The sequence below is a fragment of the Cololabis saira genome, chromosome 2, assembly GCF_033807715.1.
Source record: "Cololabis saira isolate AMF1-May2022 chromosome 2, fColSai1.1, whole genome shotgun sequence".
In the NCBI taxonomy this organism is placed as follows: Eukaryota; Metazoa; Chordata; class Actinopteri; order Beloniformes; family Belonidae; genus Cololabis; species Cololabis saira.
The window spans coordinates 53525280-53552376 of record NC_084588.1 but is presented as its reverse complement, the minus strand read 5'-3'; the positions used below and the strand labels follow the sequence as shown (position 1 = coordinate 53552376).

General features: G+C 37.6%; 1 protein-coding gene across 1 annotated transcript in view; it reads right to left on the bottom strand.

Annotated features, from left to right (window-relative positions):
- Positions 1–25930, bottom strand: part of ulk3 (unc-51 like kinase 3) — a 59658-nt gene extending 33728 nt beyond the window's left edge. Inside the window, exons 1-11 of the mRNA XM_061711647.1 lie at positions 25707–25930; positions 24462–24606; positions 22658–22798; positions 13900–14020; positions 12622–12717; positions 10035–10178; positions 5608–5690; positions 3580–3735; positions 1973–2078; positions 1796–1836; positions 727–829 (exon numbers count right to left, since the gene is read on the bottom strand). Of these exons, the coding sequence (XP_061567631.1) occupies positions 727–829; positions 1796–1836; positions 1973–2078; positions 3580–3735; positions 5608–5690; positions 10035–10178; positions 12622–12717; positions 13900–14020; positions 22658–22798; positions 24462–24566 (1096 nt within the window). The 5' untranslated portion in view covers positions 24567–24606; positions 25707–25930. The remainder of the gene's footprint in view (positions 1–726; positions 830–1795; positions 1837–1972; positions 2079–3579; positions 3736–5607; positions 5691–10034; positions 10179–12621; positions 12718–13899; positions 14021–22657; positions 22799–24461; positions 24607–25706) is intronic.
- Between the last annotated feature and the right edge of the window lie 1167 nt (positions 25931–27097).

The window sequence follows — 27097 nt, the reverse complement described above, 5'->3', positions numbered from 1 at the left end:
CTTAACCTATGGAACTACATGTTAGCCTACATTGTCCTTCACCACAAGAGTAATACATTGCTTTAATTGGTTGTCTCTTTCACCTTCTTCTCCCTTATTTTCATCTCTAAAATGCATCAGTGGGTTGAGCAATTATGGAAAAAATGGTCAAGTCATCAGCCAATCAAACGTGCGATTGAGGAAAAAAAAATGGACCGGCAAATTCAGCAAGTGAAAAGGAGTAAATGTAAGTCTGAACATAATGAAAATAATTCACTTAATAAAGGTAGGGTCAATTCTATCCCTACAACATTTGGGAAGACAATCTAAATTACCGTTATATCTGAATTCATTATATAATGCAAGTAAGGTTGCTTAAAAGTTGGTGGGAACAATTTGAGCCTCCTGAAAAGCTGGTAGTGTTATGTCCCTACCGTCCCTATGCAAACCTACGCCCTTGCATTGATCCAACGCAAAATCATTAAAAACCGTGCTTATTAATGACAAAACACAGGTTAAACATCATGACCAAATCCGCTCCGACCCGGTGTGTCAGTGATCACCGCAGACAGACACCAAGCAACGTGATGCTGGCGTCAGGAGATTTTTGACGCTTTCAGTGTGAACGCAGGGTGAAAGAGCTTCAGTTTTAAACACAACAAATGACAAAGATAAAAACACAAAACACCAGAAATCTAAGATATTTCCATGATGCATCTTCTCATCTGGAAGCTGAGCGTTTCTCACCTCGGAGGACGTCTCTGGAGGTCCGAGCCTCCTCAAAGCTCCGTCTGTTGTCCGAGGCCAGCAGAGCTTTCAGCTCCTCCGCTCTGGACACGTACGTCTTCACCTGGAGGAAGTTCTTACACTTACTGAACTCACAACAACACGGGACTCACTGGAGCACTAAATACAGATACAGGACTGTCTCAGAAAATTAAAATATTTAGTGATGCACCGAAATGAAAATTTGTGGCCGAAACCGAAACCGAGAATAATAATAAACACTTGGCCGAATACCGAACATGGAACATGGCCAATTTTTTCACCATTGCATAAATCAAATACATTTGATTTAGGCTTTTCAAAGAAAAAAATCTTTTACAAAATTACAAGGTAGAAATATTTATTGAACATAAAAAACTGAACATGTTTTAATTTCCAGCATTATGTTGTTTTGGTTCCACCTCCTGGTGAATGTTGGTAAAATTCTTATGTGGTTACTTTTTGTTTGGCCAACGATTTATGTTTGTGGTGCAACCGCTACGGAGCGGCCAGTCTATTTCCTTATTTTACAACGCCGTTATTAATTGTTCGTTTTTTTTCCCATTTATTCCACCGAACACCCAAAGTGTTTTTTTTGCCATTTTCGGCCGAACAATTTCGGTTACTGAACAATCGATGCATCACTAAGAATATCGTGATAAATTCCTTTATTTTCTGTAATGCAATTAAAAAAACTAAAATGTCATACATTCTGGATTCATTACAAATCAACTGAAATATTGCAAGCCTTTTATTATTTTAATATTGCTGATTATGGTTTACAGTTTAAGATTAAGATTCCCAGAATATTCAAATTTTTTGAGATAGGATATTTGAGTTTTCTTAAGCTGTAAACCATGATCAGCAATATTAAAATAATAAAAGGCTTGCAATATTTCAGTTGATTTGTAATGAATCCTGGAATGTATGACTTTTTTTTTTTTGTAATTGCATTACAGAAAATCACAATATTCTAATTTTCTGAGACAGTCCTGTAAACTGAGGACAGAAATCAACCTGAAAGTGAAATGGGAGCGTTGTCCAGGCCTACCTTCTGCCTCAGGGCGTCTTTGCGTTGTCGGTCAGTCTCGTCTGTGGGGAGGGGAAGGGGAGGTTTAGGTTTTATTTCACGCCGGTCTTCCTAGCCACTTTATTGTATTCAAACAAAGGCAGCGCGGCGTTGAAGCGCTGAAGCCACAGACGGATATGAGAGGGTTATTGCTCTTACAGTGAATAGCAGGAACAAAGTGCTCGAGCGCGCTACAGTACAGGGAAAGAGCGGCGGACTTCTCCCCCTCCTGGTCTTTCTCCACCGCCTGCACGACCAGCGCTTTCTGGAAGTAGCAAATTTTAAAATAATAACATTGTCAGTAGGAACGGGTGATATTTTACCGTTCACGATAAACCGTCAAAAAAATTCCCCACGATAAGAATTTCTCATCTTGCGGTAAAAACGATAAATTCCCGTTGATGATGTTTTTGTGTAAAACTGATTTACTGCGTTAAATCGACGCGAAAGAAAGAAAGAAAGAAAGAAAGAAAGAAAGAAAGAAAGAAAGAAAGAAAGAAAGAAAGAAAGAAAGAAAGAAAGAAAGAAAGAAAGAAAGAAAGAAAGAAAGAAAGAAAGAAAGAAAGAAAGAAAGAAAGAAAGAAAGAAAGAAAGAAAGAAAGAAAGAAATTTATAGTTACAAAGATGGAGTTGAATTGGTATTTTTTAATTGTCATTTTTATCGTTATCAGGATAAATGCCAGAAAAATTATCGTGATACATTTTTTTGTCCATACCGCCCATCCCTAATTGTCAGTGATCTAGATCAGTGTCTCCCAACCTGGGGTCCTCCCCCCCCTGGGGTCCGGGCAGAGATCTCTGGGGGCGCGAAACTTTGTCTGCTTTGAAATTATGCAGTTGTAAAAATGATATTTGCGAATGAGTCATTCATAAGACATTGTTAGGAATAATTTATGAATGTCTTGAATATTTTTGTGTTTTTTATACACTGGTGACAAACAGGAAATGATTTAATTCCTTATTATTATATCATTACTCAACATTTAATCTACTCCGACAGGTTGTTAAAGGAAAAATGTTAAAAAATGTTGGTCTCATATTAAAAGAGACTTTTTTCAGAAATATTTTTATGTCCTTTTATGTCCTTTTGTGCGTATTTTATACATTGGTGACATTGGAGAAAAACAAAGTCATATGTAGGGCTGTGGGATTAATCGATTTAAAATCTAAATCAGATTTATTAATCAAGACGATGTTAAAAAAAGGAAAATGGATTCTCCTTTTCTGCAGCTGCATTACAGACAGAGCTCGTCTAGTCGTCTTTGTTTGGTCAAGAAAATGGTAAATGTTGTCACTTTACTAAACTCAAGGAGGATTTACAGGATCTTTCAATTGCACTTCATTCCCAATAGGGAAATTTGTTTTGTTTATTTTTCTTTAAAAATAAAGATAAAATATTTGAAACAATTTATTCCATTGTCTTTTGTAGTTTTACCAAAAAAATCTAAATCGAAAATCGAGTTTTCAGAGAAAAAAAAACGGGATTTTATTTTTGTCCAAAATCGCCCAGCCCTAGTCATATGTATACAGAGTAAACCAAAGAGAAATGTATCAAAAAAACATAATTAATGTTCATTTCTTCAATTAAAGACTATTTTGGTGCTAGTACGTTCGGGTCGGGGGCCGGCTGGTCTTAGACACAAGTAGGAGGAACCAGGAAAAAAGGTTGGAACCGCTGATCTACACCAGCTCATTCTTATCTACGTGGAAAATCCACTTGCATAAGACCTATAAACACATGTGGACAACATTCTTCCCAGACTTACTGCCTTCACGATGCTCTCCGCACTCGGCATGTGCTCCAGATCTACGAACGGGTGGTTGAAGAACTCGGCAAACGTGATCCGGGCGTCGGGTTTTCTCTCCAGCAGCCGCAACAGAAGGTTCCTGCAGTCCTGGGAAACTCTGGCCCCGGGAGGAAGCTGAGGAACAAAACAGCAAAACAAGATCTGATCACATCACCACCTTCTGTCAAAAGATGGACCTTAAAACTCCACGGGAATTCCTGGGTAATGGACCATCAGTGCAAATGCAACCCATTAGTACGGTGGCCGAGACCCGCCATTGCTGAAAATAAAAGTAACGCTGCAAACAGAAACAAATGCCGCTGCAAATAAAATAAACGCTGAAAATATAAAGAAACCCCGCTGCAAATAAAATAAAAAACGACGCAAATAAAAAAGCCACAACGGAAGTGAATTACCGGGGACTGTTTTTGCCGATGCACCGGTTTTTTTATGTGAGAGGACACCGGTGTTGTAGTTTTTGTTGTTTTTATCATTAATAATAATGCCAAGAATAATCTAAAGCGTGGGTAACAATAGTTATTTGGATGAATGTGAAGTTGTAGCTGTGTGTGGTGTTCAGGGACTTCTCCTCTCACGTAAAAAACACTGGTGCATCGGCAAAAACAGTCCCCGGTAATTCACTTCCGTTGTGGCTTTTTTATTTGCGTAGTTTTTTTAAATTTGCAGCGGGGTTTCTTTTTATTTGCAGCGTTTATTTAATTTGCAGCGGCGTTTGTTTCTGTTTGCAGCGTTACTTTTATTTTCAGCATTGGCGGGTCTCGGCCACCGTACCTTAGGCCTCAGCCTGACGTTTGACACAGGAATCCATCTGTTGTGGAAGTTCCCCCCATCTGACGTCTGCGTAAAGTCTGTTCACTTCTAAGATCCATCAGTCTTTTACTGATTTCAAAAAGTTTCCCAAACAGAAACCTTTGTATTATCCTCATTGAAGTTTTAAAAGTGTCTTTGTGAGTTCAAATCCTTTGCTGTTTGTGTTTTATTCACTTTATCTTTATTTAGTTTCAAATATCATCCCAGAGTTTCTTTAAATGTCAATTAAATCATGCAAGATTCCCAGTCTGATTGTAGTTGTGGGGGCGCCGTTGCTAATCGTCCTGATGTGGAACAAAGCGCCACCTAGTGGTTTAATAGTCAACAATAATAACATGGTGCTTCAAATCTGCTCTGATATCTGTGTAACTGCATAGAACTTCATCCCAGTTTAAATTTAACTCAGCTCTTATTCCCAGTCTGATGATGCACGTGTGCGTATTTGGAGTGATGGAAGCCACACTGAAAAATCTGGGTAATTCAAACTTGCACCGTTCCTGTATCAAACACATTGAGGTCTTCATTTGTACTTTTAGGAAATATTTATCATTTGCATATTTAGAAATACTGAAGCCCAAGTGTACGGTGGCCGAGACCCGCCATTGCTGAAAATAAAATAAACGCTGCAAACAGAAACAAACGCCGCTGCAAATAAAATAAACGCTGCAAATAAAAGAAACGCTGCAAATAAAATTAAAAAAACGACGCAAATAAAAAAGCCACAACGGAAGTGAATTACCGGGGACTATTTTTGCCGATGCACCGGTGTTTTTATGTGAGAACATGGCCTAACACATTAAAAATGACACGTAGCGACGTCGAACACTAACCTTTTCACTTATTTTCTGGTTCGTTGTTCTTCTTATTCCTCGCTCTTCTTATTTCTTCCTTTTCACTTACGTCCTCTTCTTCTTCTTCTCCTTTTTTATTTGCGTCGTCGTTTTTATTTGCAGCGTTTCTTTTATTTGCAGCGTTTCTTTTATTTGCAGCGTTTCTTTTATTTGCAAAGCGTTTCTTTTATTTGCAAAGCATTTATTTTATTTGCAGCGGCGTTTCTTTTTATTTGCAGCGTTTCTTTAATTTTCAGCAATGGCGGGTCTCGGCCACCGTACAAGTGCACGTCATTTTTTTTTTCTACAGAAAAGTTGACTAAAAGAAGATTAATTCATCACTTACCTCCACAGGTTGGTTGCTCCGAATCTTCTCCTCCAATTCAGCATAAGACTTTGATGCGAAGGGTGGTCGTCCAAACAGCGTCTCTGCGTGCACAGACAATGAACGGGACATCGTTAGAAATAATAATGTGCAATATTTACAGAGATCTCATGAAATGATGAATATGCAGGAATCAGGATGCAACTCGTCTGCAGGCTTTCCCGTCACTATGAACGTCTGTTTGGTCAGTCTTTTGATGCTTAGATCAAAGTAAACGTCCTCACCAGCAGTTACAGCCCATTTCCTGTGTTTTTATTTGCCCCTGCCACCACTGGCCCTTATAAAAGTTAAGAGGGTTTAAGTTCACATGACTAATCATTAGCCAGCAGCAAGTTTACACGTAACAAAAGCTTTAACCCCAACAATGGCGTTTATGTTCTAATAGTTAATCTTATTAAGACACTAATTCCACCAGACGTCGTTTTCAGACCAGAAACCACAACAAACAATCAGTTCTGTGGCGTTAAATATAGTCAAATATCTAGACGTTGAAAATATCTGCATTATGGGCCCGATTTACTAAAGGTTTGCGTGTGTTAAAACGTGTGCAAACTTGACAACACCCGCAAACCAGCAAGTGCCAGCTGATCTACTAACAGCGTGCAAAGACGACTGCGTCTCTGAAATGCGCAAAATTGCACACGCAATTCAGTTAGTACTTTTGCCCTGATGAATAATCAATATGGGGCGTAGCCGCCAGAAATCCTAAATACTGGGAGGGGAAGATGCAAATAGGTTAATTTACCACGCGCAATGAGATTTACCAAGCCTGAAAGTAATTGCGCGTATTGTGATTGCGTCTGTATTTAATACGTTCGAAAGGAAGGTGCTAATCTGCTGCTGCTGTTATTGTGGCAAGGAGGCGACATCCAAAATCAAAGAATACGCAGAGAGAGAGTCTTTATTCTGCTGCATGCTATTTTAAAAATGGTTGCACAAGTTTTATTAAAGGCCACTTTTTCTTTAGTTCTTCGCCTTATATCTTGCCACCTTCTTTTATTGTGCCCCCCTCCACTCGCCCACAAGCAGGCCAAGCCTTTCTGCAAAACTTTGTATTTTATTGATTATTTATCTTATTGAACGTGAAATCATCCTTCGTAAATTACATTTAATTAAAATCCGTGCTTATTAATCACAAAACACAGGTTAAACATCATGACCAAATCCGACCCGCTGTGTCAGGATCAGCGCAGAGACTGCAGCTTCGCCTGAATTATGGTTCTGCGTTAAATCGACGGCCATATGATGGTCCCGTCTGTCACACATTTACTGTCAGTGTTTGCTATATAATATATAATATTTGCAATATACTGTGGACATCTGAATAAAAACTTAACTCATAAATAGATGAATCAAAGCGCTCTCCAGCTCTGTGTCTGATTGTCTTTTTCTCCTCAGATCATGCCGAGCACCGCCGGGTCACGCAAACCCGACCAATTCAATATTAAAATCAAATTCAGTCCTGTGGCCCGTTTTTCTATTTCGTATTTTTGATCTGTGCCTAAAATTGAAATATGAAAAACCAGACGTTTTTCCGTTTTTTGTGTTACCAACTGCATTTATTCTATCGCAGGATTTCTCCGATATTGCGTTTCTTTTGGTAATGTTTAAATTTCTTTGCTGTAGTTCATGAATGTGTTTATTTGCCTCTTCCACTAATATCTCTAACTCCAACTCTTCAAATTTCATTTTGCGCTTGTGACTTGTGACTGTGCATTCCATCCAGACTCTCCATGGCGCAGAGTTTGCGCTCGCAAACCGTAAAACACGCAACACCTCATTTAAATACTTCTGTTTGCACCTGTTATCAATTGCGCACGCAATCTTAGTTGATCACCCGCAAAACACACAACAACAGCACGTGCAAACTTTTTCAGTGCACACGCAATTTAGTACTCTTTATTTAGGATCTTAGTAAATCGGGCCCTATATGTATAACGGTCAATGACGTGACGCCTATATTTTCTGAAAAACTGACTTTTTTTCAATTCAAAAAAAGGTTTAAATGGATAAAACAAATACCATATTTATGACCTACCTGTCCCACATATGGACTCACTTGAAATTTACAAAAAATACTAGTTATTTGGGATTTTGTTGTTGTTTTAAGTGTCAAAATGTAATGTGGTGCGACTTTTTTTGAAAGTTTGACTGATGTCCATTTTATGAAATATCATGTGGAGCAACTATTAAAAAAACAACCATTTCTGTGTAATACAAGATGCAATCAAGATGTTAAGGAAATTAATTTATTTTAATATGAATCATGGTTGCACCACATGACCTTTTTTAAGGCTAGTGCCAATTCATCTTGACAAAAAACTCTGAAATCACTTAATTTAAAATGTTTATATGAATTTATGTGTACACAACATTCTTAATGTTTGAACTACTGCAATAGATATTCTTTTTTTTATTATTTTAAAATTGACCTGTTGAAAATCCTTATTCGTCATTGACCCGTAAACATGTTATGACTGATGTTGAGACAAAAGTGAGAAATTGTAAGTAAATAATCTGACATTTTCATGAACTTTTATAACTGATTGTGACATAAACTCCCCCCCACCACGTTGTGTGTCGTTTCTGCACAATTCTCCTAAACGAGTGGCTACTGCCTCATTATGGCTTCATCACTGTACTACTAAACTCTTCAAAAGACTCCACCTGCTTTTCTTTATGTGATTAATGATACGATTCTGCTCTAACTAGAGACGCTCTCTCAAGCCTCCGGGTTCTTTCAGCTGATTATCCTTTCAACGTTGCTGTTATTAATCACCGTCGTAACGGAGTCACACTTCATTTCACAGGAGAAATCACCCCTGAATGAACCACCGAGGAACTCGAGTGTTTATACAGTTCACAGTTTGATCTTTCAGTATATGAATAAACTATAATATTGCAGCATAATTAATTACTCTGAAACCGTGAACGATTCATGTAGAGGAGATTGAAAAGAGGTGAAAATGTGAACGTACGCCATAGGCCTGTGTTGAAATAATACATTTCCCAATTCTAAATCGATTCTCATATCAATTCCTAAAAATCGATTCATATGTCTAAAGATCGATTTATTTATTTATTTATTTTATTTATTTATTTATGTATTATTTTTTTCATCATTACATTACAACTTTTGGTATTTTTTTTGTTTATCCCAAAAAAGTAATTTTTTGTTGGACATGAGAATAACTGGTGCCATGTTTTTGCCTTTAAATATGTTTAAAGGTATGAAAACATTAAAGTGTTAGGTTATAATTGCATAAATTGTCTATATTTCATTACTTTATATACTGTCTTGGGGTTACATTTGCAAAAAATGATAAAAACCAAATGCTCAAAAATTAAAAACCGAAATAGACTGAAAATGGAACAAATAAAAACGGAATGTGGGAAAAAATAAAACTGATTTCATCGTCTCTGTTTCCTCCTGGATCTGTTTGGTAATTCTGACCCACACGATGTTTCTGTTTCAGTTCTATCAGCATTCTGGGAGCTGATTGGTCCTTACAGCATCATTAGCTGCAATACTTGCTGTTGAATCTCAATATAATACTAGTATTAATATGTTGCAGAACTACAGTCATATCATTCATGCAACAGCTCAAAAAACAGTTTTAATAACACTAACCAAATCAATATTGGATCAAATCAAATCTTGATAATCAATTCTGAATCTTAAGAATCGGAATCGAATTGATTCTTTTTATATATATGTTTTTATTGGCAGATTGTTTCCACAATACAGAGCAAAACAGCAACATACCTTTTTTTTTTCTCCCTCTCCCCATCCCTCCCCCCACGGTTATCATCATTAAGTTTCCTTTGGGAATAGCAAAAAATAAATAAAAATAAACAAAAAATAAAACAAATAATAATAATAAAATTTAAAAAAAATAGTAAATAAATAAAAATAAAAAGATACTAATATAGTGACATAAAAGTAGTAGTAGTGCAATGAATGTAAACTTAAATAAGAAAATAAAGCGAGAATGAAACCGAGATTAGCAATTCCAGTAATAGTCACAAGTTATACTAGTAAACACTTGAGTGGGAATGTTGTCATATATCACCCCCAGAGTTATATACCAATGTAATTGGGCTGTTACTATTTTTAGGGATAGAAAAATGAAAAACAACAAGAAACAAAGACATCAGCTCAGTCCTTTGGAAGTTCCCTCACATTTTCAAAATAGGTAATAAATGGTTTCCAGCTCGAGAAAAACCTCTAATTGTAAACTTTATTTTTTCCAATTTTAAGAAATCCATAATATCTTTGAGCCATAAGGTAGTAGAAGGAGGCTTTGGGGATTTCCAACCCAAGAATTTTCTACGATCGAATCGATTCTTGACATTTGAATGGATCCCTAACCTAGTCCTCCACATACCGTACAGGATGACGCCCACAGACCAGAGATCCACCCTGGAGTCGTACTGGTGCCGGCAAACCATCTCCGGAGCCATGTAGAGCGGAGATCCCCTCAGCGCGCACTGCTCGTCCCACGGAGACATGTACTGGGCGAACCCGAAGTCTGAGAGAGAAACGTAAACAGCATATTCTCTGGAAGAGCTCGAGCATAAATCAGCTTCAGAACTAACTGAAAACTCTACAAACTGACATGTTTACAGTATATAATGTCCAGAGGAGTCCTGTATGAAACATGTGTTTATATATCCTTTAAACATCTTTTGAAGGGATGTTAATACAACCTGAACAGGGAACTATGGTCAATTTAACTTTTTGGGTCTGTAAACGTAACGGCACAATAACAAAGCAGTGACCGGGGCTTCTGGTGAACGACAGCTCGTACGTGTTAGTGCCGATCTGACGGCCGTGTGAAGGGACGCGTAAAAAGTGTTAAGATTCTTGGACTTTGTCTTGGTCTGATCACAAAGATAAAGTTGTTGCTGAAATGGGCAGAGCTGTTGCCGTAACACGCAAATGTGCACCGTTTCTAAAGACACAGTTGTTTTGCAAAGCTGTTTGTTCATTGTTTTTGTGTCATTTGGATTACTGTTCAGGTGTTTGGTCTGCAGCATCCAGCAGTCTTCTAAAGAAACGACAAATGGCACAAAACAAGGCTGCAAGACTGGTTCTTGATTCTTGGTTGTTCATCAAGAACAGGGCTCGGCAACCCGCGGCTCTAGCTCTAGCTTTTTCAAAAATGTTTGACCTTTTTTTTTCTTTTTTCTCTTTTTCTTCCCTTTTCCTTTCCAATCTTGACATTTCGACTTTTCTCTCAAAATTTTGATTTTTTTTCTTGACATTTCGACTTTTTTCACGAAATTTTGAGTATTTCCTCGACATTTCAACTTTTTTCTCAACATTTCAACTTTTTTCTCGACATTTCGACTTTTTTCTCGACATTCCGACTTTTTTCTCAACATTTCGACTTTTTTCTCTAAATTTCGACTTTTTTCTCGAAGTGCATCTTGAAAAAAACAATCTTCCCCCAGTTATAACTAATATAGAAACATGCAGCATGTGTTTCTTCATTCTAAGGCTTATACAAGACTTTTCATTTTTCGCGGCTCCAGATATATTTGTTTTATTGTGTTTTTGGTCCAATACGGCTCTAAAACATTTTGGGTTGCCGACCCCTGATCAAGACCAAGTGTTGTAGAAATGCATGAACGTCTCTCCTGCTGAGGGTTGAGGACAGGCTAACTGCTAGTGTGCTTACATATTTCCATAGCATCATTAACACTCAAATTCCTACATTTCTTTATAATAAAATAACTTACTGTTCAGACACTCATTCATACGATACTCGGAGGTAAATAGTGGTCAGATAACATTCCCCTTACCGAGGTCTGAATCTATGAAGAGGACAGTGTTTTACAGACCGGATTCACAAAACATTATTAAGAAGAAAAATCTTCTTAAGTTTCATTTTTTTCCTAAGTTCAGTCTTAAGAAGAAAAAAGAGAAGAAGTCATATTCTCCAAAAAAGTTCTTAAGTATTTTCTCAACTTTCTTCTTAAGTTTCTTCTTAAGAAAAAACTTAAGAATAAATGGTATTCTTGAAATAAAAGTTCTCAAATTTGTTCTTGACTTTTTTCTTAACTTTAAGACAACCTTGACCTGTCTTTAAATGTCTTCTGTGAAAAGGTAATAATAATAATAATAATAATAATAATAATAATAGTAATAATAATAATAATAATAATGATAATAAGACTCTAATATCACCTTTTTCAACACATTTTAGACAAGTTTAGACTAGTAGGTCATAGTTTGAGGATATACTTTGTAATTAATTACACAAAGAGCCTGTTAACTGTTTGTTAGCATGTTAGTTAGCGTGGTAGTTAATTATTATTCATTTTGCCCAATAGTATTTTTTTTCTCACATTAATCTCATCCACCATAACCTTGAAAAGTTCCTGCATCTCTTTTTCTCCTTCTCCATGTTTAGTGAGTGACTGACGGTTAAGACCAAACTACCTATAAATGTTGTTTGTTGGCGCGTGCAATGACATTTTAAGAAGTTCTTAAGTAGGAAAAATAAGAATAAAAATAAGAAATTAGTAAGAAATGACAGTTCTTAAGACGGTTCTTAAGAAAATATTGAGGAATTTCACTTAAGAACTTTCTTATGAACTTCTTAATTTTAGATCTTAAGACATTTCTTAAGATGGTTCTTAAGAACATATTGGTGAATCCGACCCCAGTTCTACATGGGAACAGTCTTCCAGGTGAAATTCATGGCATTAAAAGAAAGGTTAGTTTTAAACAGAAACTAAGAATGTATTTGTTGACATCACTATAAGTTTACATGATATGTATGATGTTGTTTCTTGTTTTTATTTGTGACTTGTTATTTGTGATTCTATTTAGAATTGTATTTCTATGAATTGACTTTGTAATGTTTGAGTTTGTATGTTAACGTTTGGACCCCAGGAAAAAACTAGCTGTGGTTTTGGCGTCAGCTAATGGGAATCCTTTTAAATAAAGAATAAAGGCGAGCTCACCGGCCAGTTTGAGGACGGAACCGCTGAGCAGGATGTTCTGGGGCTTCAAGTCCAGGTGGGAAATGTTTCGTTCGTTGAGAAACTGCAGGGCACAAGCTGTTTACGCACAGACGTGTAGCATTAGCACTGAGACTAAACACCATCATCTCAATCACATCATTATGTCGTATGCAATCGTCACACACGGCCCCTTACACACTTACAGGACTGTCTCAGGAAATGTGAATATTGTGATAAAGTTCTTTATTTTCTGTAATTCAATTAAAAATACAAAAATGTCCTACTTTCTGGATTCTAATAATTGTTACACTTTGACCCTTCAGCGCAAAAAATGCACATTTCATAAAGTAACTATAAAACATAGTCAACATATATAAAACATACATTAATATTATATTCTACTTTCATTGAGCTATTTTTTTCACCTACATCTGACCTAATTATTGATATCAAATATTCATGATTTTTTAAAGATTTTAACCGTTTAAATGCCAGGTTTTTGTCATGATGCCACCATGTTTTTAGATGAAAAAAACAGAAAATATTTATTATTTTCAATATACTACATGCAAAGTACAGGACTGTCTCAGAAAATGAGAATATTGTGATAAAGTTCTTTATTTTCTGTAATGCAATTAAAAAAACAAAAATGTCATACATTCTGGATTCATTACAAATCAACTGAAATATTGCAAGCCTTTTATTATTTTAATATTGCTGATCATGGTTTACAGTTTAAGATTAAGATTCCCAGAATATTCTAATTTTTTGAAATAGGATATTTGAGTTTTCTTAAGCTGTAAGCCATGATCAGCAATATTAAAATAATAAAAGGCTTGCAATATTTCAGTTGATTTGTAATGAATCCAGAATGTACAGTATGACATTTTTGTTTTTGTAATTGCATTACAGAAAATCACAATATTCTAATTTTCTGAGACAGTCCTGTATCTCGTTACTTTTAGCACCTAAGTTCAAATAATGAGACAAAACTGATTAAAAGTTGATTTTTATTTCTCCATTTTGTTATAAAAAACTGGAACTCATTAAATGAAAAGTGTCAAATGTCTGAATGAATTAATTCAGTCACATTAAAAGACTGATGACACCATTAAAGTTATATTTCTTATGATGTGCATGTAATGACGACCTAGAGAAAATGCCCAACAGCTGTTTTCGAATAATATTTAAAGGAGAAGAATAAAAAAAAGCTTTGAAAATGAACTTGATCTGTGAAAGAAACATTTGTTAATGAACTTCCCCCTGAAGAAAACTCACCTATCTGTTGCAGGAAGCGTTTGGCCACGCTCTCGGGTAAAAGCCTGCGGCTCCGGATGAAGCGGGAGAGATCTCCGCCAGAACACCACTCCAGGATCAGGTAAATGTTCTCAGCATCCCACTGGAAACACCAAACATAGAACAAATATTCACCATAATTACTCATTCTGCTCCATAATTACTGGTCTTGGATGTTTTGGGTCAAACTTTTAAAGTTCTGTGTATCAAGTTTAATAAAAGGGTATTTTTCTTCTTTTTCTTCTTTTTTTAAACACAATCTAAACCGTTTCCTATGAAAAACTATATAAATATGAATGCTTTTTTGTATTTAATCAGTTTTATATACGTCTTTGTCCAATAAGGAAATAAGTGAACAAACTCCTACTAATGGTGCAAATAATTATTAACCAGCTTTCTTACGTTTAAGTACAGTGAAATGTGCAAAAAGAGATTCATCAACAACAAAACCAGCCAAAAAAAGCACAACAGGAAGCTAATCTTTGACAGAGAGCATAAAGATTGCTAAATTAGAGTAGTTTATAGTGTGTTTTTTATTCACCTAGTCACAAAAACAGCAGATTTCAATATTTGCACACTCTGTAGCACTTTTTTTGATAACAATCATAAACTAAATGACACTATGTTTGGAGATCTATCCCATGACCTTCCAACTGGAGGACAAACTACTCTACCCCTAAAAACCTGATCTCTGGAGCAAGAGAAAAGGTGGAAATGTGAATCCAGGTTTCCCCTGATTCTTCAGTTCATGGTATTTTCTAAACAGAAACAGGATGAAAAGGTGTCTTTGTGTATCGATGGATCTGCTATTGAAAGAGTGTATCAGTTTAGATTTTGGGTGTAATTATAGATGAAGCAGCCCGAGGGTGTCGTGGGTCTGCTTCGGGTCCTCCATCGTCCCGGTCTGTGACCACCTCCTCCTCCCGTCGCAAAATTGTGAAGGAAGCTGCTCTCAGGGCGCGACGCTCCAGTGATCTACCCCGCTGCAAAGTGGCCACAGCTGCACCCACAACCTCGTCAAGGTCCCCTCCAACAGAGGACCAGTGCCTGCCGCCCCACCCTCCCCCCCCCCTGTTTCCCCCAACCACCGCTATAGTGGGGGACTCCATAATCAGGAAAACGCGATTTTTCAACGCCTCCACGCACTGTTTTCCAGGGGCCACAGTCACAAAAATTATCAAAATACTTCCAGGTTTACTCCAAACACTTCCCCACTCCATTAAACGTATCATCTTGCACCTTGGGACCAACGATGTGTTCCGGAGTAACCCCGACGTGCTGAAACGGGACTTCAACAGCCTGTTTGCCATGTTAAAAAACTGTGGAAAATCAGTCTTCATCAGCGGCCCTCTGCCCACCCTGGGCCGCGGTGAACAGAACTTCAGTCGCCTCCTTCACCTCCACTTCTGGCTCCAGGCTGTCTGCGGTGTCCATGGCTTTCATTCCATTGACAATTTCAATTTATTTTGGAACCGCCCTTCATTCTACCGGCACGATGGACTTCACCCGAGCAAGCTAGGCAGCCGCATGCTTACAACAAACATACAGCGCACTGTACACACCATTGACTACATACAGGACACTCATGCATGACTATTTACATGCCACGCCCACTCCCGTGCCTTCTTCTTCTCCCCCCTCCCTCGGTGAATCACTCCCCCTACAGGCCCCTGCTGTCTCTACATCCATTGCCATCTCTGAATCGCTCCTCCTACAGGCCCCTGCTGTCATTACACCCCCTGCTGTCGGTCGCCCAATCGATACCATTATAACTGTCAGACCCCTCCGTTTCCATGTGACTTTCAAGGAGCCACGCCCCCCTCCCCGCACAGACCGCCATATCAATCCTGTCAATCACAGTGTACTCTCTCCCCTGCCCAAAGCAGCTGCATATATACCACTCACCTGTCTCAAACTCTGTCTTCTCAATATCAGATCACTAACCAATAAGGCCCTTCTCATCTCTGATCTCATCACCGACAAAACTCTGGACATTTTCTGCCTCACAGAGACGTGGCAACAGCCGAATGATTTCACTCAGTTAAATGCAACCACCCCACCTGGCTTTTCCTTTTTTAGTAAACCCCGCGCCACTGGAAGGGGGGGGGGGGCTGGCTCTCATCTACCGTAAAAACATAAAAGTCACTGCTCTCACTGTCCCCCAACACTCCTCCTTTGAATGCCTAGCTGTAAAACTCTCTGGACCCAAACCCATCATCATCATTACCATCTACAGACCACCAAAACCCTCCGCTGTTTTCCTTACTGAATTCTCGTCACTGTTAACATCTGTATGCACAATGTCCCCCACTGTTATCCTCCATGGCGATTTCAACATTCATATTGACGACCCATCCTGCACCCTAGCAAACGACTTCACATCACTTCTAAACTGCCTTGGTATCACACAACACGTCAACCTCGCAACACATAGCAAAGGTCACATTCTCGATTTAATCTGCTGCACAGACATAACTCCCGCCAACCTCACTATCATGGACATCCCCATCTCGGACCACAAAGCCATTCTTTATGACATCCACACCCATTTGCACAAAGTCAAAGAACAACGGATCATCTCCTTCAGAAACATCAAACACATCAACCCCACAGATCTCTCTACCCTTATCAGCTCCTTCCCCAATCCCCCCTCATCCTCCTCCCCTGCCGATCTGGTACAACACTACAATAACTGTCTCTCCTCCTCTCTCACTGCCCTGGCTCCACTTAAAACCCGCTCAGTTTCATTTACCCACTCTGCCCCCTGGTTCACCCCTGACCTCCACCAGCTCAAATCCACAGGCCGTCAACTGGAGCGACTCTGCAAAAGGACCGGACTCACTGTGCACATCCAAATGTACTTCGATCACCTTCAGCTCTACAAAAATGCACTTAATACCGCCAAATCATCATATTACTCCAACCTCATTAATTCTGCCACAGGAAACAATAGAGTCCTTTTTTTTTTTTTTTTTTTCAACCGTCAACCGCTTACTTCAGCCTCCAAAAACCCTCCCTCCAGACATCTCCACTGACCAGTGCACCGCCTTCCTGGACTTCTTCAGCTCCAAAATCAACATCATTCACCATCAACTGGCCTCAACACGCTCTTCCACAAATGACCCACCATGGATAACCACCACCAACCAACCCCTCTCCAGTCCTCTCACCAATTTCACTCCGGTATCAGAACACACCATCTCAGAACTAATTCGTAAAGCCAAAACCACCACCTGTCAGCTCGATCCGCTCCCCACCCTGCTTGTCAAAGCATGTCTGCCATCCATTTCCCCCATGATTACCAAAATAATTAATTCTTCCCTCACCACTGGAACCGTTCCCCCAATCCTCAAACTAGCTGCCATCACACCCACCCTAAAAAAACCAGGTGCAGACCCATCTGACCTCAATCACTACAGGCCCATCTCCAACCTTCCCTTCATCTCCAAAACTCTGGAAAAGGTGGTAGCAGCACAATTACAGTCCCACCTAAATTCAAATAAACTCCACGAACCCTTCCAATCCGGTTTCCGCCCCAATCACAGCACTGAAACAGCCCTGGTTAAAATCACTAACGACCTCCTCCGTGCAGCTGACTCCGGCCTACTCACCATCCTCATCCTCCTGGACCTCAGCGCAGCTTTCGACACCATTTCTCACCCAATACTCCTGGACCGCCTGGCTGGCATTGGGATCACTGGTGTTGCACTCTCCTGGCTTTCATCTTACCTCACTGACCGTCAACAGTTTGTCCAACTACAGAACCATAAATCTGGATGCACGGGTGTCATAATGGGTGTCCCCCAGGGGTCAGTACTGGGTCCACTTCTCTTCACCATCTACCTCCTACCCCTAGGTTCAATTCTCCGTCACCATGGGGTCCATTTTCACACTTACGCCGATGACACTCAGATATATATCTCCTCCAACCCCACCGCTGCCATTCCTCCCGCTTCCCTCACCACCTGCCTACACGACATCAATACCTGGATGAGCAATAACTTCCTAAAACTCAACGGCAATAAAACTGAGGCTCTTCTCATCGGCTCCAAATCCACCCTCACCAAGTCACAACCCTCTCCCGCCCCTCCCATCATCATCGACGGCTTCCCGGTACCCTTTTCCCCCCACGTCAAGAGCCTCGGCGTCATTCTGGACAATACACTCTCATTTGCACCTCACATCCACAACATCACCCGGACTGCATTCTTCCACCTCCGCAACATCTCCAGACTTCGTCCAGCACTGTCCCAATCCAGCACCGAAATTCTGGTCCACTCATTCGTCACATCCCGTATCGATTACTGTAATGCTCTCCTCACTGGCCTCCCAACCAAACTCACCGACAAACTGCAACTCATACAGAACTCGGCCGCCCGGATCATCACCCGCATCAAGTCATCTGACCACATCACCCCCGTTCTTATCCAACTCCACTGGCTCCCAGTCCAATACCGTATCATTTATAAAAACCTCCTCCTCACCCACAAAGCCCTTCATAACCTAGCCCCCACCTACCTCTGTGACCTACTGAAAGAATACACCCCCTCCCGTACCCTCCGCTCAACCTCTGCTGGACTTCTTTTCACTCCCACCTCACACCTTAGCAGCATGGGTGCCCGAGCTTTCAGTTGTACGGCACCCAGACTCTGGAACTCCCTCCCCCCATACATAAGACAAATAGACTCCATCACCACATTCAAAACACAACTCAAGACTCACCTGTTTAAACTTGCCCATTCACTTTGACCGGTCACCACACACTACCTCCCACCATACTGTTCTGTTATCTGTACTGTTGCTCCTTGATTGTATGTATTGTGTATGTGTGTATGTATTATAATTTCTACTTTATTATTATTATTGTATTTCCTTTATTGTATTGTTTTGTTTTTATTCTGTAAGGTGACCTTGGGTGACATGAAAGGCGCCGTTAAATAAAATGAATTATTATTATTATTATTAAAACCTCACATGGAAATCTCAGGTAAATTATGTTAAAACTAAGGTATCAAAGAATATTTTGGTTTTGAACAAAGTGAAACATGTTTTAGATTATGAGACAATGCAAATTTTGTATTGCTCACTTATTTTGCCTTATTTTAGTTATTGTGTCGAGGTTTGGGGGAATAAATACACAACAAATATCAAGCCTTAGTTTATTTTACAGAATAGAGCAGTACGGATCAGAACACACCAATGGACTCTTTATCAATGCAGGATTAATTAAACTTAAAGGAGCCGTCTGTAAGAAATGTCCAAAACTGGTACTGCAGTCACTTTCAAAATATTGTTGAGCGGCGTGTACCCTCCCCCTCCTCCCCCCGACCAGAGGTTGCCAGGTTGGCTGCAGAATGCAGCAGGAACGTAGGCTGCCATGGCTGCGATAATTAGAGCCGAGCTGGCAACCCGGATGCCGAAACAATACTGACTTGGTGATTGGGAGATAGGTGGAGGGTGGAGCTTCAGAAACAATACTGACTTGGTGATTGGGAGATAGGTGGAGGGTGGAGCTTCAGAAACAATACTGACTTGGTGATTGGGAGATAGGTGGAGGGTGGAGCTTCAGAAACAATACTGACTTGGTGATTGGGAGATAGGTGGAGGGTGGAGCTTCAGAAACAATACTGACTTGGTGATTGGGAGATAGGTGGAGGGTGGAGCTTCAGAAACAATACTGACTTGGTGATTGGGAGATAGGTGGAGGGTGGAGCTTCAGAAACAATACTGACTTTGTGATTGGGAGATAGGTGGAGGGTGGAGCTTCAGAAACAATACTGACTTGGTGATTGGGAGATAGGTGGAGGGTGGAGCTTCAGAAACCATACTGACTTGGTGATTGGGAGATAGGTGGAGGGTGGAGCTTCAGAAACAATACTGACTTGGTGATTGGGAGATAGGTGGAGGGTGGAGCTTCAACATAAACATCAGTTGAGGGCTGCAACTCCTCTTTTTAAACTGGAATATCCTGGCTTGAGTGCTGTTGTCAGTGGCATAAGTATTTGAAATGAACATGATTTTTAAATGTCTGTTGACATATCGGGGTCATTTTATGATTCGTTTTAGTATTGCTCTTACATACAGCTCCTTTAAAGATATTGTTGAGTTACAGACTTTATTAGTCAGAATATTGCCTGAAAATATACATTTTTTGTGTTTAGTTCAGAAAATAAGGACCATAGGAGGAAATTTGATTTTAAACATCCGTTTGCACAAACTACTTTAAAACAAATGTGTATTTGTATGTGGTGTAAAATTATGGAACTCCTTAACAACTGATTTAAAGGATTGTAAAAAATATTCACCAGTTCAAGAAATTGTATAAAGACAACAATATCAGACAATATGAATTTAACGGGTAAAATATCTTTAGTTGTTTTTGTTTTTATATTGTTGGTGAGTTAGTGTGTATGTTTTCTTATTTTTATGTTTTGTTTTTTCATTATTTCTTTTTTTTTTGGTATTATATAAGTAGTGACTGTTGAACAGACGGACAGAACATCTTCATACGAATTGTTTTATTTTTTTGAGAAAGGGGCTTGTAATATAAGGCTTTCTTCTTCTTCCCCTTTTCCATCATGGAATGGAACATGAATGTGAACTATTTCCATGATACGGAAAAAATAAAAATGAAATGAAATATTTATATAGCACCTTTCAAGATAAAAATCTGAATGTTCTTCACAATAAAACACAGGACAAAACTTAAGATATAAAAAGTAGGTAAAGTTTAAAAAGTTGCGTTTTAAAGGAGACAACAGATCTCCGGCTGAGAGGAAGAGAGTTCAAGAGGGAGGAAGCCACTTCTGCAAAAGCTCTGTGACCTTTAGTTTACAGCTGTGTTTGCTTCTTAAGGACCGGATCCAGGTCCCGAGATCTCAGGGCTCTAAAATAAACTGATGCCAGGCCGTTTAAATCTCTACACGTCAATACCAGACTTTTAAAATGCACTCTGTAGTGAATGTGGAGCCAGTGCAGCTGGATTAGTACGGGGGCGACGTGTGGGGGGTTTTGATTTATTAGCCTTGCAGCAGCAACAACCTGAATATGATAATAGGCCTTGCACAATTGTTTAAGCAGCATCAAAATACAACGGTGGCTTCCCCTTATCTCCTTCCCTCTGTTTACTTGGTGACACAACAATAAATCTGACAAATCCAAACAATAAATTAATCCTTAACTATCGCCAAGAAAACTATCCTCATGAACTGGATACAAGAAAAAAATAAATATAGCACAATGGAAAGACGTACTCACTGACGTCATCTCCATGGATTATCTCACCTATGGGCTCAAATTAATGCCATAAGTATTTTGTATCTGTAAATAAACTTTGTACTTGTGAAAAATATTTTGTGCTGGTGCAAAAAATATTTGTACTTGCAAAAAATATTTGTACTTGCGAAAAATATTTTGTGCTGGTGCAAAAAATATTTGTACTTGCAAAAAATATTTATACTTGTAGAAATATTTTGTGCGTGTGCAAAAAAATTGTACTTGCAAGAAATATTTGTACTTGTAGAAATATTTTGTGTGTGTGCAAAATATATTTGTACTTGTAGATACAAAGCTACAAACTTTTTTTACAAAAGCTACAAACTTTTTTTACAAAAGCTACAAACTTTTTTTACAAAAGCTACAAACTTTTTTTACTACGGGTTTTGGCAGTGTTTTGACGTGCCAATAATAAGAGCCAATCAGGATCTTTGGCACGGGTTTCAAAGCGTTTCTGGAGAGCCAATCAGCACATTGCATCTCCTACTGACGTCTCCGCCATATTGGATGTTCAAGACTGCGCTGTAAACTAATACAAGTAAATGGACTTATTTTCATAAAGCGTCTTTCTACAAAGAAATATACGTTTTACGTCTCATTTATTCATTCACACACGCACTAATATACTTGGGAAACAGTTAGGCACCAAATATAATATATTTAATTTTCTCAGATGGCAAAAATAAGAACTTTATTGAGCCCACATAGGAGTAATTCATGTTATATCAGCTATAGAGAACAAGGTAGTGCCGAAAAACTATATATATAGTATATATAGCACAAATATTTTTTGCAAGTACAAATATTTTTTGCACACGCACTAAATATTTCTACAAGTACAAAGTTTATTTACGGATACAAAATATTTATGGCGTTAATTTGAGCCCATACACACCCAACACTCTCCGTCCGGTCGCCACTCCACAACTTTCTACACACCTGATTTGTCATCCGTCTTCATTTTGTATTTATTTATTCATTTTGAATTTCTGTTTTACCTAAGAACCAATACCCCTCTTTCCATTGATTTATTTGCATTTTTTTTTATTTGTTATAGAGGGACAATGTACATTAATGAACATTTTAAAAATGTAAATGCACCCAATTGTAGCCAAAAGGCTCATTTCCATTGGCAGAAGGAACACAAGGCGTGGTAATAAAATCAACAAATTACAGTAAAAACAAATATATGTCATAGGTACAATATTTAGAAAGCAACAGTACACATAACTCCAGCCATTTCTTTAGATTTTTCTTAAATAAGCTTAAATGAGCTGTATGACATGGACTCTCTTATGTTTTGAGGGATTGTGTTGTGAAAATTGGTTTTGATGATCTGAAACATTTAAGTGCGACAAACATGCAAAAAATAAGAAATCAGGAAGGGGGCAAACACTTTTTAACACAACTGTACGTGTATTTTTCATCTTGGTAATAAAAACGTAACAATGGTGTCTGGATTTACCTGGAAGTCTTTCAGCTGGACTATGTGAGGGTGACGCACGGTCTTCAGGATCTCGATCTCTGTCAGCAGGTTTTCTGTGGAGGTTCTGTTCAGAGTTTTCTTCCCAACAACCTTCACTGCCACCACTTCCCGACTGTTGGCCTGTGACGTCAGAAAGAGGAGTTTTAATCCAACTACTCACAAACAAGAATCTCAGCTGTGGACTAGGCCTGTGTTGAAAAAAATTGATTTTCCGATTCTAAATCGATTTTCATTTTAATTCCTAAAAATCGATTCATATGTCTAAAGATCGATTTTTTTTTTCATCATTACATTACAACTTTTGGTATTTTTTTGTTTATGCCCAAAAAATTAATGTTTTGTTGGACACAAGAATAACTAGTCCCATGTTTTAGCCTTTAAACATGTTTAAAGGTATGAAAACATTAAAGTGTTAGGTTATAATTGCATAAATTGTCTATATTTCTTTGCTTTATATACTGTCTTAGGGTTACATTTGCAAAAAATGCTAAAAACCATATTCTCAAAAATGGGAAAAAAAACAAAAACTATTTCCTCCGTCTCTGTTTCCTCCCTGGATCTGTTTGGTAATTCAATGTTTCTGTTTCAGTTCTATCAGCATTCTGGGAGCTGATTGGTCCTTACAGCATCATTAGCTGCAATACTTGCTGTTGAATTTCAATATAATACTAGTATTAATATGTTGCAGAACTACAGTCATATCATTCATGCAACAGCTCAAAAAACAGTTTTAATAACACTAATATGAGCTCAAATTAAAGCCATAAATATTTTCGCCATAATTCGTAGTTGTAAAAAAAGTTTGTAGCTTTTGTAAAAAAAAGTTTGTAGCTTTGTATATCCAATGTTGCACGCAGACGAATTAATTCCACAGCTACAAAAATGTTTTACACATGCACAAAATATTTCTACAAGTACAAATATTTTTTGTACACGCACAAAATATTTCTACAAATACAAATATTTTTTGCACACGCACAAAATATTTCTACAAGTACAAATATTTTTTGCACACGCACAAAATATTTCTACAAGTACAAATATTTTTTGCAAGTAAAAATATTTTTTGGACACGCACAAAATATTTCTACAAGTACAAATATTTTTTGCAAGTACAAATATTTTTTGCACATGCACAAAATATTTCTACAAGTACAAATATTTTTTGCAAGTACAAATTTTTTTTGCACATGCACAAAATATTTCTACAAGTACAAATATTTTTAGCACATGCACAAAATATTTCTACAAGTACAAATATTTTTTGCACACGCACAAAATATTTCTACAAGTACAAATATTTTTTGCACACGCACAAAATATTTCTACAAGTACAAATATTTTTTGCAAGTACAATTTTTTTTGCACACGCACAAAATATTTCTACAAGTACAAATATTTTTTGCAAATACAATTTTTTTTTTGCACACGCACAAAATATTTTTTACAAGTACAAATATTTTTTGCACACGCACAAAATATTTCTACAAGTACAAATATTTTTTGCAAGTACAATTTTTTTTGCACACGCACAAAATATTTTTTACAAGTACAAATATTTTTTGCACATGCACAAAATATTTCTACAAGTACAAAGTTTATTTACAGATACAAAATATTTATGGCTTTAATTTGAGCCCATACACTAACCCCAATCGATATCGGAATCGAATCGGATCGAATCAAAGTGTGATAATCGATTCTGAATGGAATCGATTCTTGACGTTTGAATGGATCCCCAGCCCTACGGACTTGTGAGGGGTTTGCAGCTTCGTGGACTCACTTTCCTGTAGGCTTTGTAGACGGTGGCGTACGTGCCACTGCCCAGCTTCTCCGTGAGGATGAAGTCTGCCAGCTTTGGGGGGGCGAAACCGGAGTTTGAAGCCATGCTGACGCAGCAACATGAGGTTTGGACAGGCTGGTCTCAGCTGAAAGGAAAAATAATCAACCAATCAGTGGGTCAGGCGGTTGGGATGAGCAGTATTTCCTCCTAGATTACAACATCGCACTGCAAAAACTCAAAATCTTAACAAGAATATTTGTCTTATTTCTAGTTAAAATGTCTCATTTTAGTAAAAACAAATCTCATTACACTTAAAACAAGAGTCATCACCAGAAAAATAACTTGTTATTTGACCATTTTCACCTGTTTCAAGTAAATTTTCACTTGAAATAAGTAGAAAAATCTGCCAGTGGGACAAGATTTATCTTCTTATTACAAGCAAAAAAATCTTGTTCCACTGGCAGATTTTTGTACTTATTTCAAGTGAAAATCTACTTGAAACAGGTGAAAATTGTTGTTTTTTCCAGTGATGAGTCTTGTTTTAAGTGTAATGAGATTTTTTTTTAAACACAACAATAAAAAACACTTTTCTGAACTTATCAATATGACTCTGTCCTTACAGGATAAGTAAAATGGATCACTGCAAAAACTCACAATCTTAACAAGAATATTTGTCTTATTTCTAGTTAAAATGTCTCATTTTAGTAAAAAAATCTCATTACACTTAAAACAAGACTCATCACTGGAAAAAAACAACAATTTTCACCTGTTTCAAGTAGATTTTCACTTAAAATAAGTATAAAAATCTGCCAGTGGAACAAGATATTTTTGCTTGTAATAAGAAGATAAATCTTGTTCCACTGGCAGATTTTTCTACTTATTTCAAGTGAAAATTTACTTGAAACCGGTGAAAATTGTCAAATAAGTTATTTTTCTGGTGATGAGTCTTGTTTAAGTGTAATGAGATTTTTTGACTAAAAATGAGACATTCTAACTAGAAATAAGACAAATATTCCTGGTAAAATTTTGAGTTTTTGCAGTGCATTTCCTCCTAGATTAAAACATCACTGGGTCTATCAATCATTTACAGAGTTAATTACAGCAAGTTTTAAGAGTATAAATCCACCAAAACTAGATGTCGACGCAAAATATGTGTATTGAAAATCTTCAGCTGCTAAAAACGATTATTTAAGTCCTGGCAAGCAGGTAAAGTGTAAGTTACCTGTGTAGTGAGCAGGGTCTTACCTGGTCTTAGTTGTAGCTACTGTAGCTAACAGCACTGGCTGGAAATGAGAAATTTACTGCCATCTGTGCAAAAACTGGATGGATTTGAACCCGCAGCCCAGAAACAACCCCGGTAAACCTGCACACCTGAGCGTTTATTCTGAAGACAGATATGGAAAGAGCTGACACGAACCTGCAGGTTAAATCCCCAGCACATGAGTGAAGTGTTTACATCGCTACTGACAGAATGAAACTCAGGTAATACGGTAATAAACGCACCACGTGGTTTGAGACGCACCTGTACACCAGGCATTACGGTAACGCCCTTCAAAATAAAAGCATCGTTCCGCTGAGTATGATTTTTTTTTCCTTTCAGTTAATTGTTGCACATGTACAGTACGAGGCAACGACGTAAAATATACAGGATTGGCCATAGGGAGTACCGGGAGTTTTCCTGGTGGGCCGTTCAATAACGGGCCGCCAGTGGCTGCCCGTTTTTTTTAGTTTTTTTTTTTTTTCTTTTCTTTTTTTTGCTTCGTCTTGCCATGATCTCTCACACATCACTCATAGGCCCAGTGACTTGCCTGTCTAAAGAATATCTGGCCGTCCCAATGACAGTCTTCAGTAGGGTTGCCACCCGTCCCGTAAAATACGGAATTGTCCTTTATTTGAGAAAAAAATGTTGCGTCCCGTATTGAACTAATACGGGACGCGATTTGTACCGTATTTTCATTAACTTTTACACCATATTCTAGTTGAATTATTGAAATAAATTAACTTTTACACCATATTCTAGTTGAATTATTGAAATAAATTAAATTTTACACCATATTCTAGTTGAATTGTTGAAATAAATTAACTTTTACACCATATTCTAGTTGAATTATTGAAATAAATTAACTTTTACACCATATTCTAGTTGAATTATTGAAATAAATTAACTTTTACACCATATTCTAGTTGAATTATTGAAATAAATTAACTTTTACACCATATTCTAGTTGAATTATTGAAATAAATTAACTTTTACACCATATTCTAATTGAATTATTGAAATAAATTTACTTTTACACCATATTCTAGTTGAATTATTGAAATAAATTAACTTGTAACCATATTCTAGTTGAATTATTGAAATAAATTAACTTTTACACCATATTCTAGTTGAATTGTTGAAATAAATTAACTTTTACACCATATTCTAATTGAATTATTGAAATAAATTTACTTTTACACCATATTCTAGTTGAATTATTGAAATAAATTAACTTGTAACCATATTCTAGTTGAATTATTGAAATAAATTAACTTTTACACCATATTCTAGTTGAATTGTTGAAATAAATTAACTTTTACACCATATTCTAGTTGAATTATTGAAATAAATTAACTTTTACACCATATTCTTCACC